At 38.6% G+C, this 19,260-nt stretch overlaps 3 protein-coding genes across 3 annotated transcripts; 1 reads left to right on the forward strand and 2 right to left on the reverse strand.

Annotated features, from left to right (window-relative positions):
- Positions 1-5,826: 5,826 nt before the first annotated feature.
- Positions 5,827-9,741, reverse strand: LOC101292341 (probable methyltransferase PMT13-like). Its single transcript, XM_004306786.1, has 7 exons — positions 9,196-9,741; positions 8,270-8,473; positions 7,985-8,195; positions 7,636-7,897; positions 7,071-7,445; positions 6,447-6,542; positions 5,827-6,343 (listed from the first exon to the last, which is right to left on the reverse strand). The coding sequence occupies exons 1-7, from the start codon at positions 9,622-9,624 to the stop codon at positions 6,121-6,123; spliced, it is 1,800 nt and encodes a 599-aa protein (XP_004306834.1). The 5' UTR covers positions 9,625-9,741; the 3' UTR covers positions 5,827-6,120.
- Positions 9,742-10,522: 781 nt separating this feature from the next.
- On the reverse strand, positions 10,523-14,244 carry LOC101292631 (COP9 signalosome complex subunit 1-like). Its single transcript, XM_004306787.1, has 6 exons — positions 13,780-14,244; positions 12,655-12,975; positions 12,022-12,138; positions 11,859-11,944; positions 11,309-11,543; positions 10,523-11,014 (listed from the first exon to the last, which is right to left on the reverse strand). The coding sequence occupies exons 1-6, from the start codon at positions 14,182-14,184 to the stop codon at positions 10,838-10,840; spliced, it is 1,341 nt and encodes a 446-aa protein (XP_004306835.1). The 5' UTR covers positions 14,185-14,244; the 3' UTR covers positions 10,523-10,837.
- A 1,270-nt stretch (positions 14,245-15,514) lies between these two features.
- On the forward strand, positions 15,515-16,675 carry LOC101292930 (vignain-like). Its single transcript, XM_004306788.1, has 2 exons — positions 15,515-15,947; positions 16,083-16,675. The coding sequence occupies exons 1-2, from the start codon at positions 15,515-15,517 to the stop codon at positions 16,673-16,675; spliced, it is 1,026 nt and encodes a 341-aa protein (XP_004306836.1).
- Positions 16,676-19,260: the final 2,585 nt, after the last annotated feature.

Here is a 19,260-nt window from a genome sequence, read left to right on the forward strand (position 1 = left end):
GGCACGTTTAAAAGCGGCCCAGCACGGCCTAAGCCCGTTAACGGCCCGGCCCGGTCCAAGCACGTTATTTTAATGGGTCGGGCTGGGTCTAAAAAAATGAGCTCATGGGCCCGGCCCGGCCCAAGCCAGTTATAGGCCCGGCCCTACCCGAGCACGATAATTTGAGACACACGGCCCGGCCTGCTATAAAATATAATTTTTTTCCATTTCTAATATGAAGATAACATATTTATAAATAATAAATTTAGTTTTGAGTGTGAACAATAAACTTGTATACTAATAATTATTTATTTGAGTATGAATTTAGATTCCTTTAGACTCGTAAGAAGTTTTTGCCTAAAAATTTATTAATTGTGAACAATAAGTATTTATCATTTATTTCTTTAGTTGTTGACAAAAAAAAAATGATTGATAGATTGTGTGAATTAGTTTTGGTTTGTAATCGTATCATGTATAATTAAAAGTTGAGATTATGAGAGTAGAAGCGGTGGTATAGGACATTCACCTCGAATATTTTTAATTTTCGACACGAAACGGGCCTGACACGGCCCGTTCATGGCCCTAGCCGGCCCACCACGGTATGGGCTTGGGCCATGGGTCGGGCTAGACCTTACATTTGAGTAAATGGGCTGGCCCAAGCCCGAGCTCGTTAAGAAGTGGCCCGTCATGGGCCGGCCTAAGCACGGCTCGAAACCCGATTAGACCTGCCGGGCCGGACTGGGCCGGCCCGTTTGCCACTCTAATGCTAATGTTATAAATACAGTCCTCTATGTATGGTTAAACTCTCTACAAAATTAGTAGCATTGAGACCAAATAAATTATATTAAGTTAACGAATATTAAATAATCAAGGTAATTAGCATGTTATCCTCAAGTCGGGAGTCAGGACCTACCAAATTATTATTTAGTTGAGATTATTGATTTATCAAGTATTAAATTATCAAAGCCGTGATGCAGATTTTTCATGCTATGCTTCTGGATGGTTGGATGACATAAAAATGACCTTGGATTTAAATTTCGTTTCAATTTTAGCATCTAACCCGATTTAGGGTATAAATAATTTTCTTGGAAATCGGTAAAGATGCTTCCACATTTTATACATTTGAGACTAAAAACAGGTTTGAAATTAGAGTGGAACTTAGTGTAGAAACAGTTCTTGATTTCTTATATGATGTCTTTTATGTGGATTCATGAAATGCTTCTATTGTGATTCGAAAAAAGAGTTTATGACAATATAACTATTGCACTTAAAAACATCTTATATTCTTTTCTGAATATACCAAAAACACTTTCTAATCTCAAAATTTGATATTGGATTGCTATGCAAGTATGCAACTGACAAGCACACTCAAATGAGTTTATAGGATTTTCAAGAAACACATCAAAAAAGAGTAGTCGCTTTCATATCACTTCTTTTATCTCTTTCTAATTAAAATGCATGAAAGGTTAACTCGATCCATTGGCTTCATGTGTTCTGTTTCTCCTTTTCCACTCCAATTAAAATCCATGGAAACTTAGTTTGTGCTGTTTCTTTTTTCCCACATTATTACATCAGAAACTACCTCTCATTCTAATATGAACCATATTTCAGTTCACTAATGATCATATAATCTCCTCCAAATGAGGTGTGTCTAAGGAGAAAATCACAAGCATCATCGTAATTTTTGAAAGACGCAGATATGAAAGGAACCAGCACGTTATTCTTCAACTTGAAACTTCCATGCCAGTTCAGTTTTTGTTCTGTAATATTCATTGCAAATTTGGCTCTTTCTGCTCTGCAATTTTACTTCATTTAGCAAACTGATTCTTGGGAGTCCCCTGCCTGCAGTTATGTGTTTAATTTGTTTCGTCTTGGATGGCTTCCAGGCCGGTGAACTATCCCGTAGATTCAAATATGCAAGTAACTTCTCCTCAATCAAATTCAAACAATTTCAGTTAATTTTTTTAATAGAAATAGATAATTTCATTACTTATCCACAGGTAGAAGACACTTACATCAACTAGCGTCTTGCGCTAAAATAATATATTCGACCCAAGCTAACAGACTAACTGACAGGTAGGCCTTACTTCAAACAATTTTAGTTAAATTTGAAACGGTTGATGCACTTAACAATTTAAGTGTGTCATGTGAATTGTTAATGTATTCATCAGCCTCGATATGGTAAAAGAATGTAGACCTAAGTGTGGAACTCGATTCAATGTATCAAAATCATATACGGAAAATGGTTAAAATGAGAAATATAAAAATCAATCCTAAAGACATTTGGAAATTATAGAAAAAAGGAAAATCAAATTAAGTGTATTAGCCATTAAGAGAAAGTAGATTTCTATCAAATAGGTGAATTTCAAGAAAGTTTGTGTAACGAAAATAGAGATCCCAACCTAGCAAATTCTGGATCATACATGCAGAAGTTTTCCATTTACATATGTTCATATGTGTGTCTCTTGATTTATTTGCTTATATTAACCACCAGTACTTAGTACCGGTATACACAGAGAAACTCATTAAACTAGTAGCACAACAATCATCCCAATAACAATTACATTTTCCTTCTTCCCCTCACTAATCAAAATGCATATATGCAAATTATTTACTTGTCTCGTTGTGTTTGTTCATTTCTCCCATATCAATACTCAGATTTATTTGGTTAGGTCTCTCTGATGCATTATTCTCAATCCTTCATACATGGTCGTTTTATCTATGTAGGTATGAAGCCTCTATACTATTTCCCATAACCAATTATTCCCATACACACCAGATTTGGCTGCGTCCAACACCCAGACTTTGAGTCCATTAGGTTCAAGCATGTTTTTAGGGAGGCCAATTTTGTGGCAAATGCTTTGGCAAATCTAGGACATAGAGTTGAGATTAGTAGGCTTTGGGTGGAGTGTGTTCCCTCAGAAGTCTCACTCGTTCTTGCGTTTGATTCTGTAAACTCTAAGTGTCGTCGAGGCACCTCTATTTAATTTAAGTTTTTTCCTTTTATAAAAAAAAAACACCCAGAATCCAGTACAGCTTTCATTGTTTCCCCTACTAATCTACACAGAACACTGCACATCTCAGTGACTCTATCCACACACACAAAGTCAATCAGAAGCATTATCCCCAAGATGGAGTTGTGAATTATCTAACCTCTCCGACTGAAGCTTCCATGCATTCAACTTTTAAACTTTGAGGCTTCCATAATGAAATGTGTTGCATCATCGGATCCTTTTGCAGAAATTATTTGGAAAGCTATGCTGGCAATAATCCTTTCAACCATAGTCCATATATATCGGTGAAGCATTTTCAGAAAACCTTATCAATATACGTATTTGAGGTTATATATAGCATCATTAGCATGGTCGGCCATGACAATTCACCAGCTCAGGCGTGAGTAAGACATTGTCCTTAAGAACAAATTAAGTCATTAGTTCCTTAAGAATCATGTACCATGTTTATAAGGGGGGTTTTGTTCTAATTAGCTAGTTAGTAAGACATTCATATGTGTAAAACTCTTTTACTTAAGCATAACACACTTGCTATAAAAGATCTGACCCTCCTAATTCCTTAAAGTGTGAAATGAAAGCAACAAGGGATAGCAAAAAATGATGTCCTAATTATGTAGCAAACTAGATTACAAAAAGTCCGTGATTGTTTACATACTTGATAAGAAAACTATCTACAATCAATATCCATAAGTATCCAAGAGGTATTGCAACTTATCCTCAATCGTTATCACCAATATTGAAAATAGGTATATACGATACGATTAGAACTCACATTCTTTGGACTTTGTTTCCTGTCGACACTACAATCAATGTGAGGTAAAGCACAAAAGAAACTTCTTGTCCAGTCTTCCAATCAGAACAATAATCCATCCCGAATAATACATGTTAATATAGTATGAAATTAACAAAAATAGGATTGCGGTATTTATCCTCCACAATGTTAGATGAAATCTCAAATTTCTAGCATCAGAGAAAAGGAGCGTGGACATGCTATCTAAATCCTTGTATGGCTCGGCATAGAAGTATAGTAAGTGTCAAACTATAGCAAAAGCATTCTCGCCAAAAAAAAAAACTATAGCAAAAGCATGAATGTAATGTGGAAAAATGAGTACGATTCAAGTAAATCATCCAAGCATGGCATGAGCACAGGCATGAAAGGAGCTCAAATTTAGCATGACCCGTTTGCATTATTGAACTTAGAACAATCTACACATCCAACACAAAACTAAATGACAATAGATAGAAATGTTTAACTCTACGTTTCACACAATATTATGGGTCACACATTCGGAAAACTTTCTTAACAAATATTTGTTACCAAATCAATTTTCAACAAGCAAATCGTTTTCGAAAAAAATCAGTATTAATTCGATTTGATCGAAAAGGAAAAGAAGAAGCATCATGGACAAGATTTTGACCCCAAAATACTACCTTCACTTCAGTCCTCACCAATTGTTCCCCAAGCATTCATTTTCACTCCCTTCACACCTAGGAGGAAACCCAACTGGAGCAATTCAAGTGTTTGGACAATGAAAGCAAGATGTAATTTCTTGCTGTGATAGCAAAAGGTTACCATCTTCATTATTGAAAAGTCAAGAAGAGAGAGTCTCTTGTGAAATATAGTCTAGAATTGTGGGGGAAAAATTCCCAAAGAGTAAGCACATCCTGGTTGTGAGGTGTGATGTTGTCATCTCAATTGTCACCCAGAAACGAAAAAAAATAAATAAATAAATGTTGCTTTCATCTGAGTTAGCCATGGCTCCAGCAACGTTCTCTAGTAACCCACATTCTGGACCTACTCTTTGTTTTGTTTTTTTGTGATGAATGAATGTCCCCATGACTTGGGATTGAATTAATGGTGTGATTGCTAATCAGTGAGGCACTGGTTGGCAGTTTGGCCTTCACCTACTTCACTGCTTGCATTGCTGCATCGTCGATCTCCTAGGCTAGATAGTTTCTTCTTCTCCATCTGAGAAGGCCAGCCAGACTTGACGAACTGACTTTGCTTCAAAGTATGCACATGTTAGTCTCTCCGTTGAAGACTGAGGATGCATTCAGATTTGCGACTACGACGAAATCAAATCACCAATTTAACTCGAGGGTTTTGATTACCAACTCATGAGGCAAATAACATTTACTTGACATATTATGTTTACTATACAGTAACTTCCAATACACCCTTGAGTAGATGACAAGATAAAATGCCATCATGACTACGGGAACAATATGGTTTTCATCATGACAAAGATGTATAGTACAAGCTCGTATAAAGTATCATACAGTAAAATTTTCATCTGAGCAAACGATATGTCCCTGTCTCCACCAAATGCTATGATTATATTTTGGAAGAGTATTTTTAAACACAAAGGTCTATGTCCCTAATATTATGCATACATCTTTGTATTTTCCCAGTTAAAATGAAACTAGAACCCAACTAACACTCCTTGCCCATCCCACAATTGACAATAATGGACAAAAGCTATATATCATATGCAACATGGCTAAAGAATTTGACTACTAGTTGGGGAATTCCAGATGCAGCCAAAAATATGTTCAGTAAAATCTAACATCCAAGACTTTACCTCGAATTCACCCATTGCTGGACCATTTTGTTCTTTCCTTTATATTCTTTCATTAGATACCCAGAGTAATTGAAAATTTCAGACATGCTTTTTGGATAGTGAAGATATTGATGATGCATTCAGAAGTTCCCTGCAGGCAAGCCTGCATCTAAGTAACTACAAGATGCATAGGGTATTCGGAATGCCTGCTAAAATCATATGCCACAAGTGGGACTGAAATAACTGGGGAGTTCACGCACCAACAGTTACCGTCTGATAAAAGAATAATGATCAAATTTACTGGTGATAAACAACATCAGTTAACATTATCCTCGGAAACTAAACATATAATTTACCATTTTCTTTTTCTTGTGTTATCTAACAAAAAACCTGCATGTCTTTCCATCTTTCAGGTGCTTCCTATCCTAAATCTATTATCTCCTTACATAATAGGGAATGGTGGATAAGAAAGAAACTGCATCTATTTGATGCAGAGAGGAAACTTGACAACAGAGATGAGAATAAAGGGGAAATAGGGAATTATACCTACATAGCAACAGTATTGGCCATCAGGTGGATGCTGAAGGCAACTTCCAAAAGTTTTTGGTTGCAACAAGAATTTTCTCTCTCCCGTGTGATTCTGGTTCTTTCTCGTGTATGCTAGCAGTCCACCTAACATTATGAGCTATGCGACCTATTTTATCAATAACTTCGGGAGAGTCTCTAATCACAACCGTTCCTTCAGGACGCAAGATTCGATCCATCTCCACCAACAAATCCACAAGGTTACATCTGTAGAAAAATCAAGAAGAATGTTAAATTTTGATGCAGGAATGTAGCAATAACATATAGAATCAAAGGACAGTTGCAGAATTAGAACTCAAGGGTATAATACCTGTTTTTTCCTGTAATTGAATGTTTTATGAGTGATTCAATGCTGGTTACATGAATGAAATCATAAGAACGAGGATACGTTGAGAAAGGCTCACACCTGTACCAAATCAAAAACATCAAATGAGAAAGGATCTAATTTAGAAAATGAATGCGTATAAAAAGAGAATGTGACAAGCATCAACCACACTTAGTAACACTGAGTAAATATTTTCTTTTCCTTTTGTGTAGAAAACTATGTTTGCTTTGGTTCCTCATTCACCAATTAGCCAGAAAATACAAACTATGGGATGGAGCAATGTTATAGTTTTCCACAAGGAAATGCAGCAAGAACAAAGAAAAGAAACTTTTGCGGATACTGGTATTAATGTACGGATATCACTAGCAGTGCATACTTCACATCAAGTTGCGTGATAAATGATATTTATTGTATAATCTACTAGTTATAATGGTAAAAACATACTGCAATCCAAGAATTCACAACTACAATTATTCCATAATTGATGCATATTTTGTAAGATAGCAAATGAGTTGATTTATGTGAAGAAATAGTGTAAGGTCAGCTCAATCAAAGGATTTATGTGAAGAAAACATTGGGGTTTAGAATATTGCAGTACTCAGTACTCACCAATCATGGTAGACTCCAATGAGACCTCTGTCGTATATTATAGACAGAGTAGAGGGCTTGCGAGAAGGAACAACATTCATCACCCAAACAGGGTCAGATTTCAGTGCACCAGCAAAACCTCCAAAAAATGCATTCATGTCCATGATGTTGCGCACAGCTGAAGTTCCAAGCTTCAGGTGTAGAGAATCCTTATAGTAGGCCACTCTTCTGGCCCATCGTCGAGTATCAGCCTCAAACACATCAACGCCATTTCTCATGACTGTGACCCTTGCAGGAGGTTTCGTCAGCCTTGCTGGCCATTTTGGAATCATCCCAACAGCAAATTCTCCCTTGACAGAAGATGTCCTACTCATGCATTTCTTTAACTTGACATACCTGCACAACAGTTAAATTTATTAGTATTAATTCCACAGAATCTTTGAATGAGTCAATTCAGTAAAACTAAAAAAGATCATCACGGTGACACAACAACTGAAATTCCTACGACAGAACAAAACAAGACCCATTAAAGAACTTTGGAAACTGAAATAATTTCATACTAAGAATGGTTTTTTAAGACAATTACCATGCATCATTTGAGTCATCTGATTCGTCACACAATTCTAGACCATATTCATTTTGGTTAGGAAGGCATGAATCGCCAGCAGGTTTTTTCCAGACAGCTGTGTTTCCATCAACAGCAATTAGCTCATAACACAATGCTCTTGCAACTCCTTGGAGATCCGCCCATTCCTTGTCTTGATTAGCCCACTGCACAGGCGGACCAGAGATTACTAGGTATCCTCCTGGGCGAAGTACGCGATCCACTTCCAGAAAATATGTGGCATCTGCAAATCCCGATTTTAACGATAAGAGCAAGTAGCAGTGAGAGAATATTGTAAAATTGTGAGAAGCTAAAGGTGAAAAGAACTCACTGTAGGCAGTAAAAGGGATCAAACATCGAGAGCAATGCACCAAATCAAATGAGAAAGCAGGAAAAGGTAGTCTGCGAGTGCCAAGCATGAGAGAAAATGCTGGAATTCCTCTTTCTAGGGCAAACTGAATCTGTGATTTGTGTGAGTCTCTTGGAGCAAATGACATTGCTATAATGTTTTTGGCCAGAAGATACCCACCAAAACTAGCAACCTGTACAAAAACCAATTGTTATAATTGAATGATAACTACTAAGACCTACTGAAAACAGGGAAACGGCTCTTTACCCCACAACCCATATCAAGAGCAGTCCGCAGAACTCCATCACCGATAGGGATGTACTGTCCAAGTTTTTCAATATATTCTATAGCTCCATCAGGGAACATGGTGCCACCACCAGGGAAAATGAAATACGGGCCTTCCAGTTTCATCCATCCTTGATGACCTTTTCTCTCTGCAATTTTGTTGTGTGGCATGTTGCTGTGCCATATCTGTATACACATTAATGTTTTAAGATACATGGGTCAAGAGCTATTAAAGTGATACTTCATGTATTTGATATAAAACATTGAAGGAAGTTGAACAGATATTTCCAGAACAAAGATGACTCAACATCACAACATGGTCTCTTCCTTATAAAATAACTCCCATGAATAGGACTAGAACAACATGCACATACAATCCATCACTAGTTAAAGAAAGACAACAAGGGAAAAGGCCTCTATTAAGCAGTTCAAGTCTCACTTGTTTGCTAGAAGGATTGTTTCACGAAACTTCAACAACATAAAAACAGCTTCTGAGTAGCCTGATTGTCTACTCTAAAAGTTAAGGAATGCGAGCAGTTATATTAACCAGGAAAAGAAGCCAGAATCTGCATGCCCAGTGCGGCTCTAAATCTATCACCGACAACAAGCAACTACACATTTCTCTTATTTTTCGCTCGAACAATTACCTACTAGTAGCAATAAAAACAGTTGCATCCTCCAAGCAAACTAGAATAGCTTCTTAACTAGCTAAATCCCTTTCGACCAATTTTCATAGTTACACCAAATTTAACTTCATGTAGCTCACACTCTACTCCTAATTTAAACAATAATAACAAATCTCAGATCAAAGCTTCTCCTACAAATCCGATTCAAGCCAAGTTCGAATCTTCCAATAAGCAAAACAATTACAATGCATTTCAAGTATAAAGATCAAAGCACACACGCACCTTTTCCAAGCTCTCCGGCCACGGCACCGGAATCCTATACCCATCAGGCGGCGGGATCAAGCAGAGAGGAGTCTCTTCCGGCGGAGGACAATGCCGTTCTCTATAAAAGTTCATCTCCCTGCTGAGCTGGCTGTTCCTCCGGGGGTCCTCACACGGCATGTGGTCGACGGCGTCGGCGGGGCAGGCCTCGATGGGCTGCTGGTGCTGGCCTTGCTCGACCAGGGCCACCAAACGGTGTCGTTGCTTGGGATCGGCGTTGGTGGAGAGGAGCAAGGACTGGCGTCCCGAGGCGGCCATGGAGTCGCCCAAGGGGGTGAAGACGAGGAGGAAGAAGAGGATGACTATGCCGAAGAAGGCCGCCGAGACCAAATCCAGGAGGCGCCATTGCCGGGGGATCCGCTTCGATGCGGGCAGGTTCAGGTGGCCCATTTCGGATCGGGTCAAATTGGCATCAAGGGTCTGAAATTGGGGCGGGTTGGGGGAAAGATTTGATTTTGAGGTGGAGATTGGGATGAGGAGGGTTTATGAAGAAGGTGTAGGTGAGAGCTCTTCTTGAATCTATTAATTGTTTAACTAGTGGATCTTCATCAGTGGTAATAAATTAGTGGGGATGATGAATTATTCCTTGATAGATTTTTTTTATTTCTTTTTAATTGTTTTTAATTATTGTGAGATTGAATTAAATTTTGGAAATGGTTATAGGTTGTGTTGAACTTGAACCAAGGAACATGTGATAAGATTTTATCAAACACAAGTCTATGATGTAGGAGTGTTTTGTGATGCTTGTATATCTGAAATTAGTACGAGGCAATAATTGTATTAATTTTCAGGCAAAGAGAGATAGAGAAGCATGGGTATTTATTTTTTCTATATTCTATAGAGGTGGAGTAGGCATCAATAGTCAAGTGTTTGTCAGCCTAAGTTGAACTTTTTGTAGTCCTAATCAGAAGCAGAAAGAATTGATTTAAGTTTTTCTATCAACAAATTGTGTATAGTTTTCTTCTTGGAGATCAGATCGGTTCATGAGTTGGATGACTAATGAATTGGGATTTCAAATTAAGGCAATATTTAGGCAGCTTGGCATCTGAAGTGTTTATAGGTGGCCAAACAACTCCAAGGTTCTGGTTATTTAGCACCAAATCAGAAAACAAAGACCCAGGAATTGCAATCAAAAGCTTCGAGAAACCTGTGGACTGGTTTGTATAAACATATCATGAACATGTTCAAACAGAAATGATATGATTTACACACTACCAAAGAAAGTGAAGGGGAATCAGAAGAAACCAATAGAAGATCCGGTAGTACCCCTCTCTAAACCCGAAGGTAAGGTCGTAAGGACACGAAAGGGAAGGGGGTGGGAGTAACCTTCATATATTCTGGCACACGAAAAAAGAGGAAGAAAAGTAACAGCAGAAGGGCAGAACGATCTGAATAATTGATGCAACTGATGAAAGTAACTGCCGATATACAAAACATCAACCATCTAATATTTGGTAACTGTCGCATATTTTTCCATCCTGGGTATTCTAAATGTGCAAAATCCACTGCTAAATACTAGTTGTCATCCATGCGGATGAAAATGACAAAATAACAGTGCACGAGCAAGGCTTGGCCAGACTAAAACATTGTCCGCAAAATAAATTCAGGACTTCTTTGATTGCTTTTGATTGCTTTCGTGCTTGAAAAGATTTATCCTGAGTAGCATCGACTTCACATCCCGATCAAACTCATTCCCTGTCTGTAGGGCCCTCTGAAAAGTTGCATTCCTTTGATCCGCATGACGTGCATATAGAATTTTGTTGTGAGAATCAATACGAGCCTGCAGTGGCATAAAGAATTTGGGTCAATACAGAACAAATAATTACATATGGACAAGACTGACAGAAGTTTCACATTATCCCGGCCGAAACTATGCTAGATTAATTTCTAAAACTGTCAAGTTATGCTCTGAGAGGTTAGGTATAAGGCCACAAGCCATGCAGCTTATGCAGGTTTATATAGAGCATGGAAGTATATATGACAGGACAAGAACCTGGTTTTCTAAATTTTTACTGTTTTAAGCTACTATATATCCAATATGATGAGACACAGTAGATGGCATTTCAAACCACACCTGAACTTGGTTGTCAGTTATCAAAGCTTCAAGTTCTTTCTCCAACCCTGCAACATCAGTTTTGAAAGCATTGGCCATCATGTTTAGATCTACAGACACAAAGGGGTGTGTGTACTGGATGAGGGCCTTGTTGCGGATCTGATCATAGAGCGTCTCAAGGTGATCATGCAAATGGATGTCCAGCAACAAGTTTGCTTTGAGATTCCCAAGGTAATCCAAGCATGAAGCATAACGACTACAATAGAAGAGAAAATAAATGTTACTGAAACTGAAATAACTCTAGATAAGATATCAGCTTTACTGTGAATTGAATAAAAACAGTTGCAAAGGCATGTTTATCAGTTCCAATACTAACAAGAAACTGGAACATGTTAACACACTGCAAACTGAAATGAGAACTCAAACTAAATGAAACTGATAAAAATGTATGAGATCAGTGATGTTCCTTGCATGATCGATATCAATGCATATTTACATATATATCGCAATAAAACTTGACACAGATAAAACAGGGATATATCAACTAAAAGATACCATCACAAAATATTACCTTGAGTAGAAATCATTAATAACCTCCCTTATTTCAGGCACCAACTCTAAAAAGTTCCGGAAATTCAAGTTGTCGATAACTTTGTTCTGTCAAATAAAAGCACTTGATGAGAAAAGACAAGAAACACCCAGAAAACAAAGAAAAGAAGAATAAGGATACATGCCTTCAGCTCTGCTCGGTCAAAACTTGCAAGTGCACAAAGCCCACCATATGTTGCAATATCTTGAGGTGCAATGACTTCATTGTAGTTGTTTCCCAACTCATGCCCAGTATCCAAGAACTGTAAACCACAGTAACTTAGATTAGGACAATTTGTCAGAACTCAGCATAGCTCTCCTACATTCTTAGACGTCTCACAAGAACAATCAATGATGGAAGGCATAGATTCAATGAATTCTAATAACAGAGGTTTATCTGAGATGACTATATAATGTGTTTGATTGCACCATTCATATTAAAAAAAACCTTACCCAAAAAAAAAAAAAACAGACAAAGATTACAAATAACCATGAACCATTTTGAAAATTAGACAATAAGCAACACTAAATCAGCAAAAATAATAGACTAAGATCTTCCTGAAAGACCCTACAAACACACTCAGCACTAGTTCCTCTGAGGCTTCATGGTACAAAAAGAAGGTGAGTGCTAGAGTTGTAAATCCTATCTCCATACTAAGCACAGACAGACCTAAGCTATTATCATATTATGTTAAACTACAAAGCTACCAGTCTTTCTATAAAAAGGAAAGCAAGCAGAAACAATCACACTGAACAGAGTAATGTAATCAGTAACAAACCTTACGAGCAGCAAGCTTGTATTTCTTAGCTTCCAAGTTAGCCAATCCAGCAGCACAGCGAAGTTTTGCAACAGTAATTGGGTCAAGGGCCTCTTGTGTTTGTTCTGCTTTGCTAACATAGCTTGCGACATGAGTAAATTGACCCATCTCAATGCTGACCAGAATGGAACACATGCACATATGAACAATATGCTTTGATGTAGTGCAATAATCACGAGTACGAACATAGTTCTTAAAAGCATCCCCAAGTTGCCCATGAGAATAATGGAAATCTCCAAAATCATTGTAGCCCATTCTTATGCTTTCTTTGATCAAATTTGTCTGCAGAAAAGCATTTGAACCCAGAATGAGAGATCAGAGAAAGAGCCAAAAGGGAATCCAAAAAGATGCATGTATTTGAAGATTTACGGGAATAAAAGCAAAAAAGAAATACAACTCCTCAAACAGAGACCACTAAAGTGTGGCCTTTTCAGTGACTAAATATAAATAAAGCATCAAGACCCTAATATCCAGAAAAGTTTTTCTGACAACATAAGTTCATGTTGCATGTGTCAACTTCAACTTTGGTCCTGAAGCTGATTTTTTGAACTTGTTTAACAACACCAAAAACCAGACATCTATCTCAATTCGAACAAAAATCATGAATTTATATCCAAGAGGCATATTCTTGCTCACAAGCAAAGTCCACCTCGTCCTCACCAACCGTAAGTTTACATTCTGACTTCTAGAAAAAGAAACACAATTCCTTCGAACCCTTTTAAACCTTTCCACTCTCATCCACCATCAAACATGCAATCAACCTAAACTCAAGGAGCGATGACCAACATTGCCATAAAGACAAACAATGGCCTATGAATCTCCTGTACCTGATCAACCATAATTCTAGATACAGTACAACCTAAAAACAAAAAACTCTAGCATACGCATTGCAGTAGATTCTTCTCTCATATAAACCTATCTCTCACACTCTAAACCAAGAACATAAGCAATACAAAATTAGGCAACACATCACAATAACAAAGCCAAGAACCCTAGAAACACAACCACATGCAATAATTCCATAATCGAAAACCCTAGAAATTCAATTGTTATAAAACAAAGCTCGCATTTTGAGGTAGTGCATACTCTATAAGCATTGAGCTCATTCTCAAGCTTCTCCCTCTTCTGCTCGGCTCTCCTATCCACCGACTCGCACCACGCCAAGTCCATCTGATACTCCAGCCCCAACCTCCCGTCGATCTTCTGCGCCACGTCCCTAAACCACTGCGTGTTCTCTCCCTTCTTTACCTCATCATACGCCATCCTCAGCGCCTCCAGCTCCATCGCCTCGTTGCGGCAGCCGCGGCTCTGCTCGGCGATGAACAGCAGCCGCGAGATCTTTGTCCGACCGCCGTAGAGGCTCGCGTAGGCCTCCACGTCGAGCGGCTCGCCGGAGATGATGGGGCGGTTGCGCTTCTCGTCCTCGCCGCCGCCGTTGGCGTAGATCTCGTCGTCGATCATCGCCGCGGTGGTCTCGTCGTCGGCGTCCATTGTGGAAAACTAGGTTAGGGAGATTTTAGGGCTTTGGCGACGAGGGAGCTCTCAAGGAAGGTGGTGGTGCTTAGGACTGTTGTATACTCTCTCTCTGTTTTGTACCACCGTGTATAAGGAGGAAGATGGGTTGTGGAGCCAACACGACGTCGTCTTGGGGTCTGGGCTTTCGGGGTAACAAGACTTTGGGCCGTGAAAGTGGGCTTCTGCCTCGACTATTTTTTTTATTTTTTTTACTAAACTGAGATGGAAAAAAAGAAATGGAGTCAAGTGTGTGCTGACTGAGCCATGTTGTTACAAATCTTGCCGGCCGCTTTTGCTTAGGGAAGGGCTTTGAGGGGCTTTGTGTCTAGTATCCCAATACACTTTTATTCTTTGGAGCTCAAGGTTGAACGATCTTAAGTCGGTATATACTTACTTAGTTTTGGCACTCGTCAGGTCAATTAGTTAAGAGGTTTCAGTTTTAAGTTTGTTTGATTGAAAAGAAAAAAAGTTTGTAAATTTCGATCATCAAAATTATTGTGTGCACCCAAGATTGATTTTTAGATCTAGATTTCCAAAGCCGAAGCTTCCTTTACAATTTGGGAATTTTCAGTAGATTTGATATCAAAATCAATTCACTTTGTTCTTTTTCTTTCTTAGCGCATAAGCTCACTATGTAATGTAGTGGAAAAAAAACCGTCTCAATGCAAAAAGAGAGAGAACAACTTTGTTCTTTCTTTCTCTTCAAAAAAAACTTTGTTCTTTGTTTTTAGAGCATAAACTCACAATGTAATATTGTGAAAAGATCTTCGACTCAATGCAAAAAGAGAGAACATCGAGTCTGATCGAACTCCTACTAAGCATCTAGCTAGAGAACGTGATCTTATATAAGTGCACAAATATTACAAAGGAGCTGGTCGACTATAGGTGCTTCAAAATTAAAATTGATGCTGAACATTTTTTTAAATTTAGTTTTATAAAAAGCCCTTGACTTCAATTTCAATTAGATTGGCACTTCCAAACGAGTAGATCCATTCTTATGGTTATTAAGCTGTCCTCATGTGGAAGAATTGACCACTATGTACTTAAGAACGTAGATATTAGGGGTTTAGTTAGAAACTTATCATGAAATGCATTAAACTAGATCATCAATTTTCATATGGACTATAGATTAGTATTACATGTTCATATCAGAACGTTTTCTGGGCAAGCACATAGAGCAAACCGTTTTTAGGGGCACGGAGATAATATACAAAAGCCATCATCTCTCTCTATATAAACTATCTAACTAGTCTTACCATTTCACCACACCTCCTCATATCCATTAGCTTTCAAATCCTAGCCTACAATGGAGTTCACTAACCAGAGCAAATGTATCTGCTTGGCCTTGGTCCTGATCATGTTGGGGGCCTGGTCTTCGGAAGCCACTTCTCGCAGCCTCCAAGATGCATTAGCTTATGGGAGGTATGAGCAATGGATAGCTCGTTATGGACGTGTGTATAATGATGCAATCGAGAAGGAGGATCGCTTCAAGATATTCAAGGAGAATGAGGCATATGTGGAGTCTTCCAACAAAGATGGAAACAAACTTTACAAATTGAGTCTGAACCAATTTGCAGACCTTACAAATGAGGAGTTTACTGCCACAAGAAATCGATTCTTGGGGCACGAGTGTTCCACCAAGACCACTACATTCAAGTACGAAAATGCTTATGTGCCGGCTACAATGGACTGGAGAAAGAAGGGAGCTGTAACTCCAGTGAAGGACCAAGGCCAATGTGGTATATAACACAGTTCTTTGTTTTTTTTTTTTTTTTTCCAATGTTGTAAGATCTATTTCCATTTGCAAAGAAAAAAGTATATGATCTGTGCTAATTATTCTAACTGCTACAAATGTGAAACCAAAATATACACAGGAAGTTGTTGGGCCTTCTCAGCAGTGGGAGCTATGGAAGGAATCACTCAACTCACAACTGGTAAACTAATCTCTTTGTCTGAGCAAGAGCTGGTTGACTGTGATGTCAATGGTGTAGACCAAGGTTGTTCAGGTGGCCTTATGGACGATGCCTTTCAGTTCGTTATTCAAAATCATGGTATTAATACGGAGGCTAATTATCCCTACACGGCTGCTGATGGTACATGCAATGCCAAGAAGGAAGCAGGACATGCAGCCACGATAACTGGCCACGAAGATGTGCCTGCAAACAGTGAAAGCGCTCTTCTTAAGGCCGTGGCTAATCAACCTATTTCGGTTGCCATTGATGCTAGTGGATACGACTTCCAGTTATACTCAAGTGGTGTTTTCACAGGAACATGTGGAACTGAACTAGACCATGGTGTTACTGCTGTTGGCTATGGCGTGGATGCTGATGGAACCAAGTATTGGTTGGTAAAGAACTCATGGGGTGCACAATGGGGTGAAGAAGGTTACATAAGAATGCAAAGAGATGTTGCTGCACCAGAAGGTCTCTGTGGCATTGCCATGGAAGCCTCTTACCCCACTGCATAGTATACCAGTAAAAATTGAATCAAAGCCTACTACCATTGTAGGTATATAGTTATCAAGATATGTACATGAACTTGCATGTGTGTGTAATATTGGCAAAAAGATCTGTTAGTAAAGCCAAAAGTGTGTGTAATATAGGCAAAAAGATCTGTTTGTAAAGCCAAAAGTGTGTAATATTGGCAAAAAGATCTGTTAGTAAAGCCAAATTAGTAAGTTTCATGGATTACAGAAACTAGAGTGGCCTATGTATGAAATGAATTATATCAGTACAAAATACATATTTGTTAACTAAAGAGAGATTTCGCTTTGACTCTTGGACAAAACTCTAATGTGGGAAATATTGTGCTTGGTTCTGGACAATGTGGTGTCTGATATATCACTTTTGTTGCTGATGAACTAAAGCGGTACTGAATGTATACCAGGAAGTTATACATTGACTCTACTTTCACGCATATGACATATATGACATATCATCAGTGTGTTTCATACCATACATATATTATTTTTGGTATGCCGGAGGTTATACTACTGTGGAGTGTGAACTATATATTGGACTCCGGACTTGATGAAAGCTCATAATATGGAACTTCACAATTTACTGCTGTAGAAGCATGTTATAAAGGATGAAGCAGTGACTCCCTTGCCTATGTTGCATTAAGAATGTTCAAACCTTATCACATCAAGTCCTAATATTCTTAAGAATGTTGACTCAGGTCCTTAACAGAATGCTTTTGTGGTTGTGTTTTAAATTTGTTATGGAATAGAATAGTTTCATCACTTCATGTACCATGCCGTGTTGAAGAGCAGGACAGAGAGACCTTCGAGGGGAGGGAGGGGTGGGGGCTTAATTGATCAAGACTGAAGAGACATTTTTTCTTTGCTTTTGGACTTCTGTTGGATTTGCCATAGCTTGTTTCATGGATATTTGATATTCAAACGTCAAGTAAATTTGCTGAAACTGTGATTACCTTACTGTAAAATGCCACTGCCTTAAAATTTAGATCCTAGCTAGCTAGCTCATTCGGATAGTGAAGCTGATTTAGTTGGAATGGTGAGTCAGGCAAATCCTTCAAAGAGGTAAACTTGCCTGATATGAACAAATATGAGCTCCTAGAAAAAATTGGGAGCAGTTTCTAAATTACCTATTGTTAGTATGTGCTACAAACATGTTATTCATGGAATTAACCCGCTCTGATGGCACTGATAGAGGATGTGGCCTTGTAAACCTATGGCACTTTGGATTAATTACCAACCAAAAAGAGAAAGATAGTGTTCAAGGTGAATCCGCAAAGCTACATAGCGAAATCCAAAAGAAAGAAAATATAACTCAGAAGGGATTAACAAATGGAATCATCAACATAGTAGAGAAGCAAAATCTAATTTTTACTGATGAGCTACAACTTAGACTGCTAGGAATTGATGTAAGAGTTGGAATTAGTTTGCTATGATACCACATTAACCCGTACTCCTGGGTTTTTATGCAAGAAGGTAAAGGTTGCAGAAACTAGTTGCAGAGCATTGGAAACAGTAGATAGTACACATGCCAATAACAAGAATAAGAGTTTTTCAACTATGAATCAGACATATATATAGTTATATACAACTTAGGAACTTTGAAACTTAGGAATGTGTGCTAGCACTGACAACTTAGTGAATAAAATTCACTATAATTCACATATACAAGAACGCATTCAGTGAGTAGCTAGCACTAACAACTGACAGGCTTGTTGGGCAAACATTGAAAGCCAAGGTTTTTGGCCACCCGTTTTTGACAATGGTTTCTAATTTTCTTCCCTTGTTGTTGAGCAGTAGTCTTCAACTCTTGTTTTGAAACATAGTCCAAGACTTTGATCCTCTTCAGCCTCTTATTATTCTCAATTTCATCGTACCGATCATGGATCTTTCGCTTTGTTGCTTCAAGCTTGGCATCCTCATCCAATAACGGCTTGGGCTTGATGATCGGTTTAACTACTTGATCAGCAACAACAGAGGACGGTTTGGCCGGCGCCTTATACCATGATGGGAGCTTGATGCGGACTATATTCCTTGGTGGAGGAGCCTTGACCGGACCCGATTCTGAATCTAATTTCCCACCAGTCCCCCCTACATCAGCTTGAATGGAATTGAGGATTTGAGTCTTCCGGCGACTGAATTCTTCGGGGAAATCAGAGGCGGCGACGGAGATCGCTTGGTCAAGGACATCAAAAACGGTGGATTTGTTCGGTGCAGCGGCGAAGAAGTCCCTCCATTGCTGGATAGACGACGCCATGGATTTCGACGGAGATGGGTTTGCAATTTGGAGAATTAGATCGAGAAGTGGAGAGAAGAGCGGAAGTAGAATTGATGAGAAAAAAGGAAAGTGGGAGGGGGATTATATACACGGTAAATCCTTATCCTTATAGGATTGGGGTTGGATGAAACTTGGGCGGCAAGTTCATCGATCCAACCTGGAGATGATCATCTGTGCTTGCCAACGGCTAGTTTGACTTCTGTTTTTTTTTTCCCAACGTAAAAAAACCCCTTTTATATTTATTTTATTTACTGATTTTACATTATCGTATCATGATTTTCAAGGGCTTCAACTCACT

Source organism: Fragaria vesca, linkage group LG7 (assembly GCF_000184155.1).
Source record: "Fragaria vesca subsp. vesca linkage group LG7, FraVesHawaii_1.0, whole genome shotgun sequence".
Taxonomy (NCBI): domain Eukaryota; kingdom Viridiplantae; phylum Streptophyta; class Magnoliopsida; order Rosales; family Rosaceae; genus Fragaria; species Fragaria vesca.

What these genes read in the sequence shown, in the direction of transcription:
- LOC101292341 (XM_004306786.1), bottom strand. Translation starts at nt 9,624, where the DNA reads ATGGGCCACCTGAACCTGCCCGCATCGAAGCGGATCCCCCGGCAATGG. An exon ending in GGCCGGAGAGCTTGGAAAAG is followed by an intron (nt 8,474 to 9,195) that starts GTGCGTGTGTGC and finishes ATGTGTATACAG; the next exon opens with ATATGGCACAGCAACATGCC. An exon ending in CTCTTGATATGGGTTGTGGG is followed by an intron (nt 8,196 to 8,269) that starts GTAAAGAGCCGT and finishes GTTTTTGTACAG; the next exon opens with GTTGCTAGTTTTGGTGGGTA.
- LOC101292631 (XM_004306787.1), bottom strand. Translation starts at nt 14,184, where the DNA reads ATGGACGCCGACGACGAGACCACCGCGGCGATGATCGACGACGAGATC. An exon ending in ACAAGCTTGCTGCTCGTAAG is followed by an intron (nt 12,139 to 12,654) that starts GTTTGTTACTGA and finishes TGTGGTTTACAG; the next exon opens with TTCTTGGATACTGGGCATGA. An exon ending in ATTAATGATTTCTACTCAAG is followed by an intron (nt 11,544 to 11,858) that starts GTAATATTTTGT and finishes CTTCTATTGTAG; the next exon opens with TCGTTATGCTTCATGCTTGG.
- LOC101292930 (XM_004306788.1), top strand. Translation starts at nt 15,515, where the DNA reads ATGGAGTTCACTAACCAGAGCAAATGTATCTGCTTGGCCTTGGTCCTG. An exon ending in GAAGGACCAAGGCCAATGTG is followed by an intron (nt 15,948 to 16,082) that starts GTATATAACACA and finishes AAATATACACAG; the next exon opens with GAAGTTGTTGGGCCTTCTCA.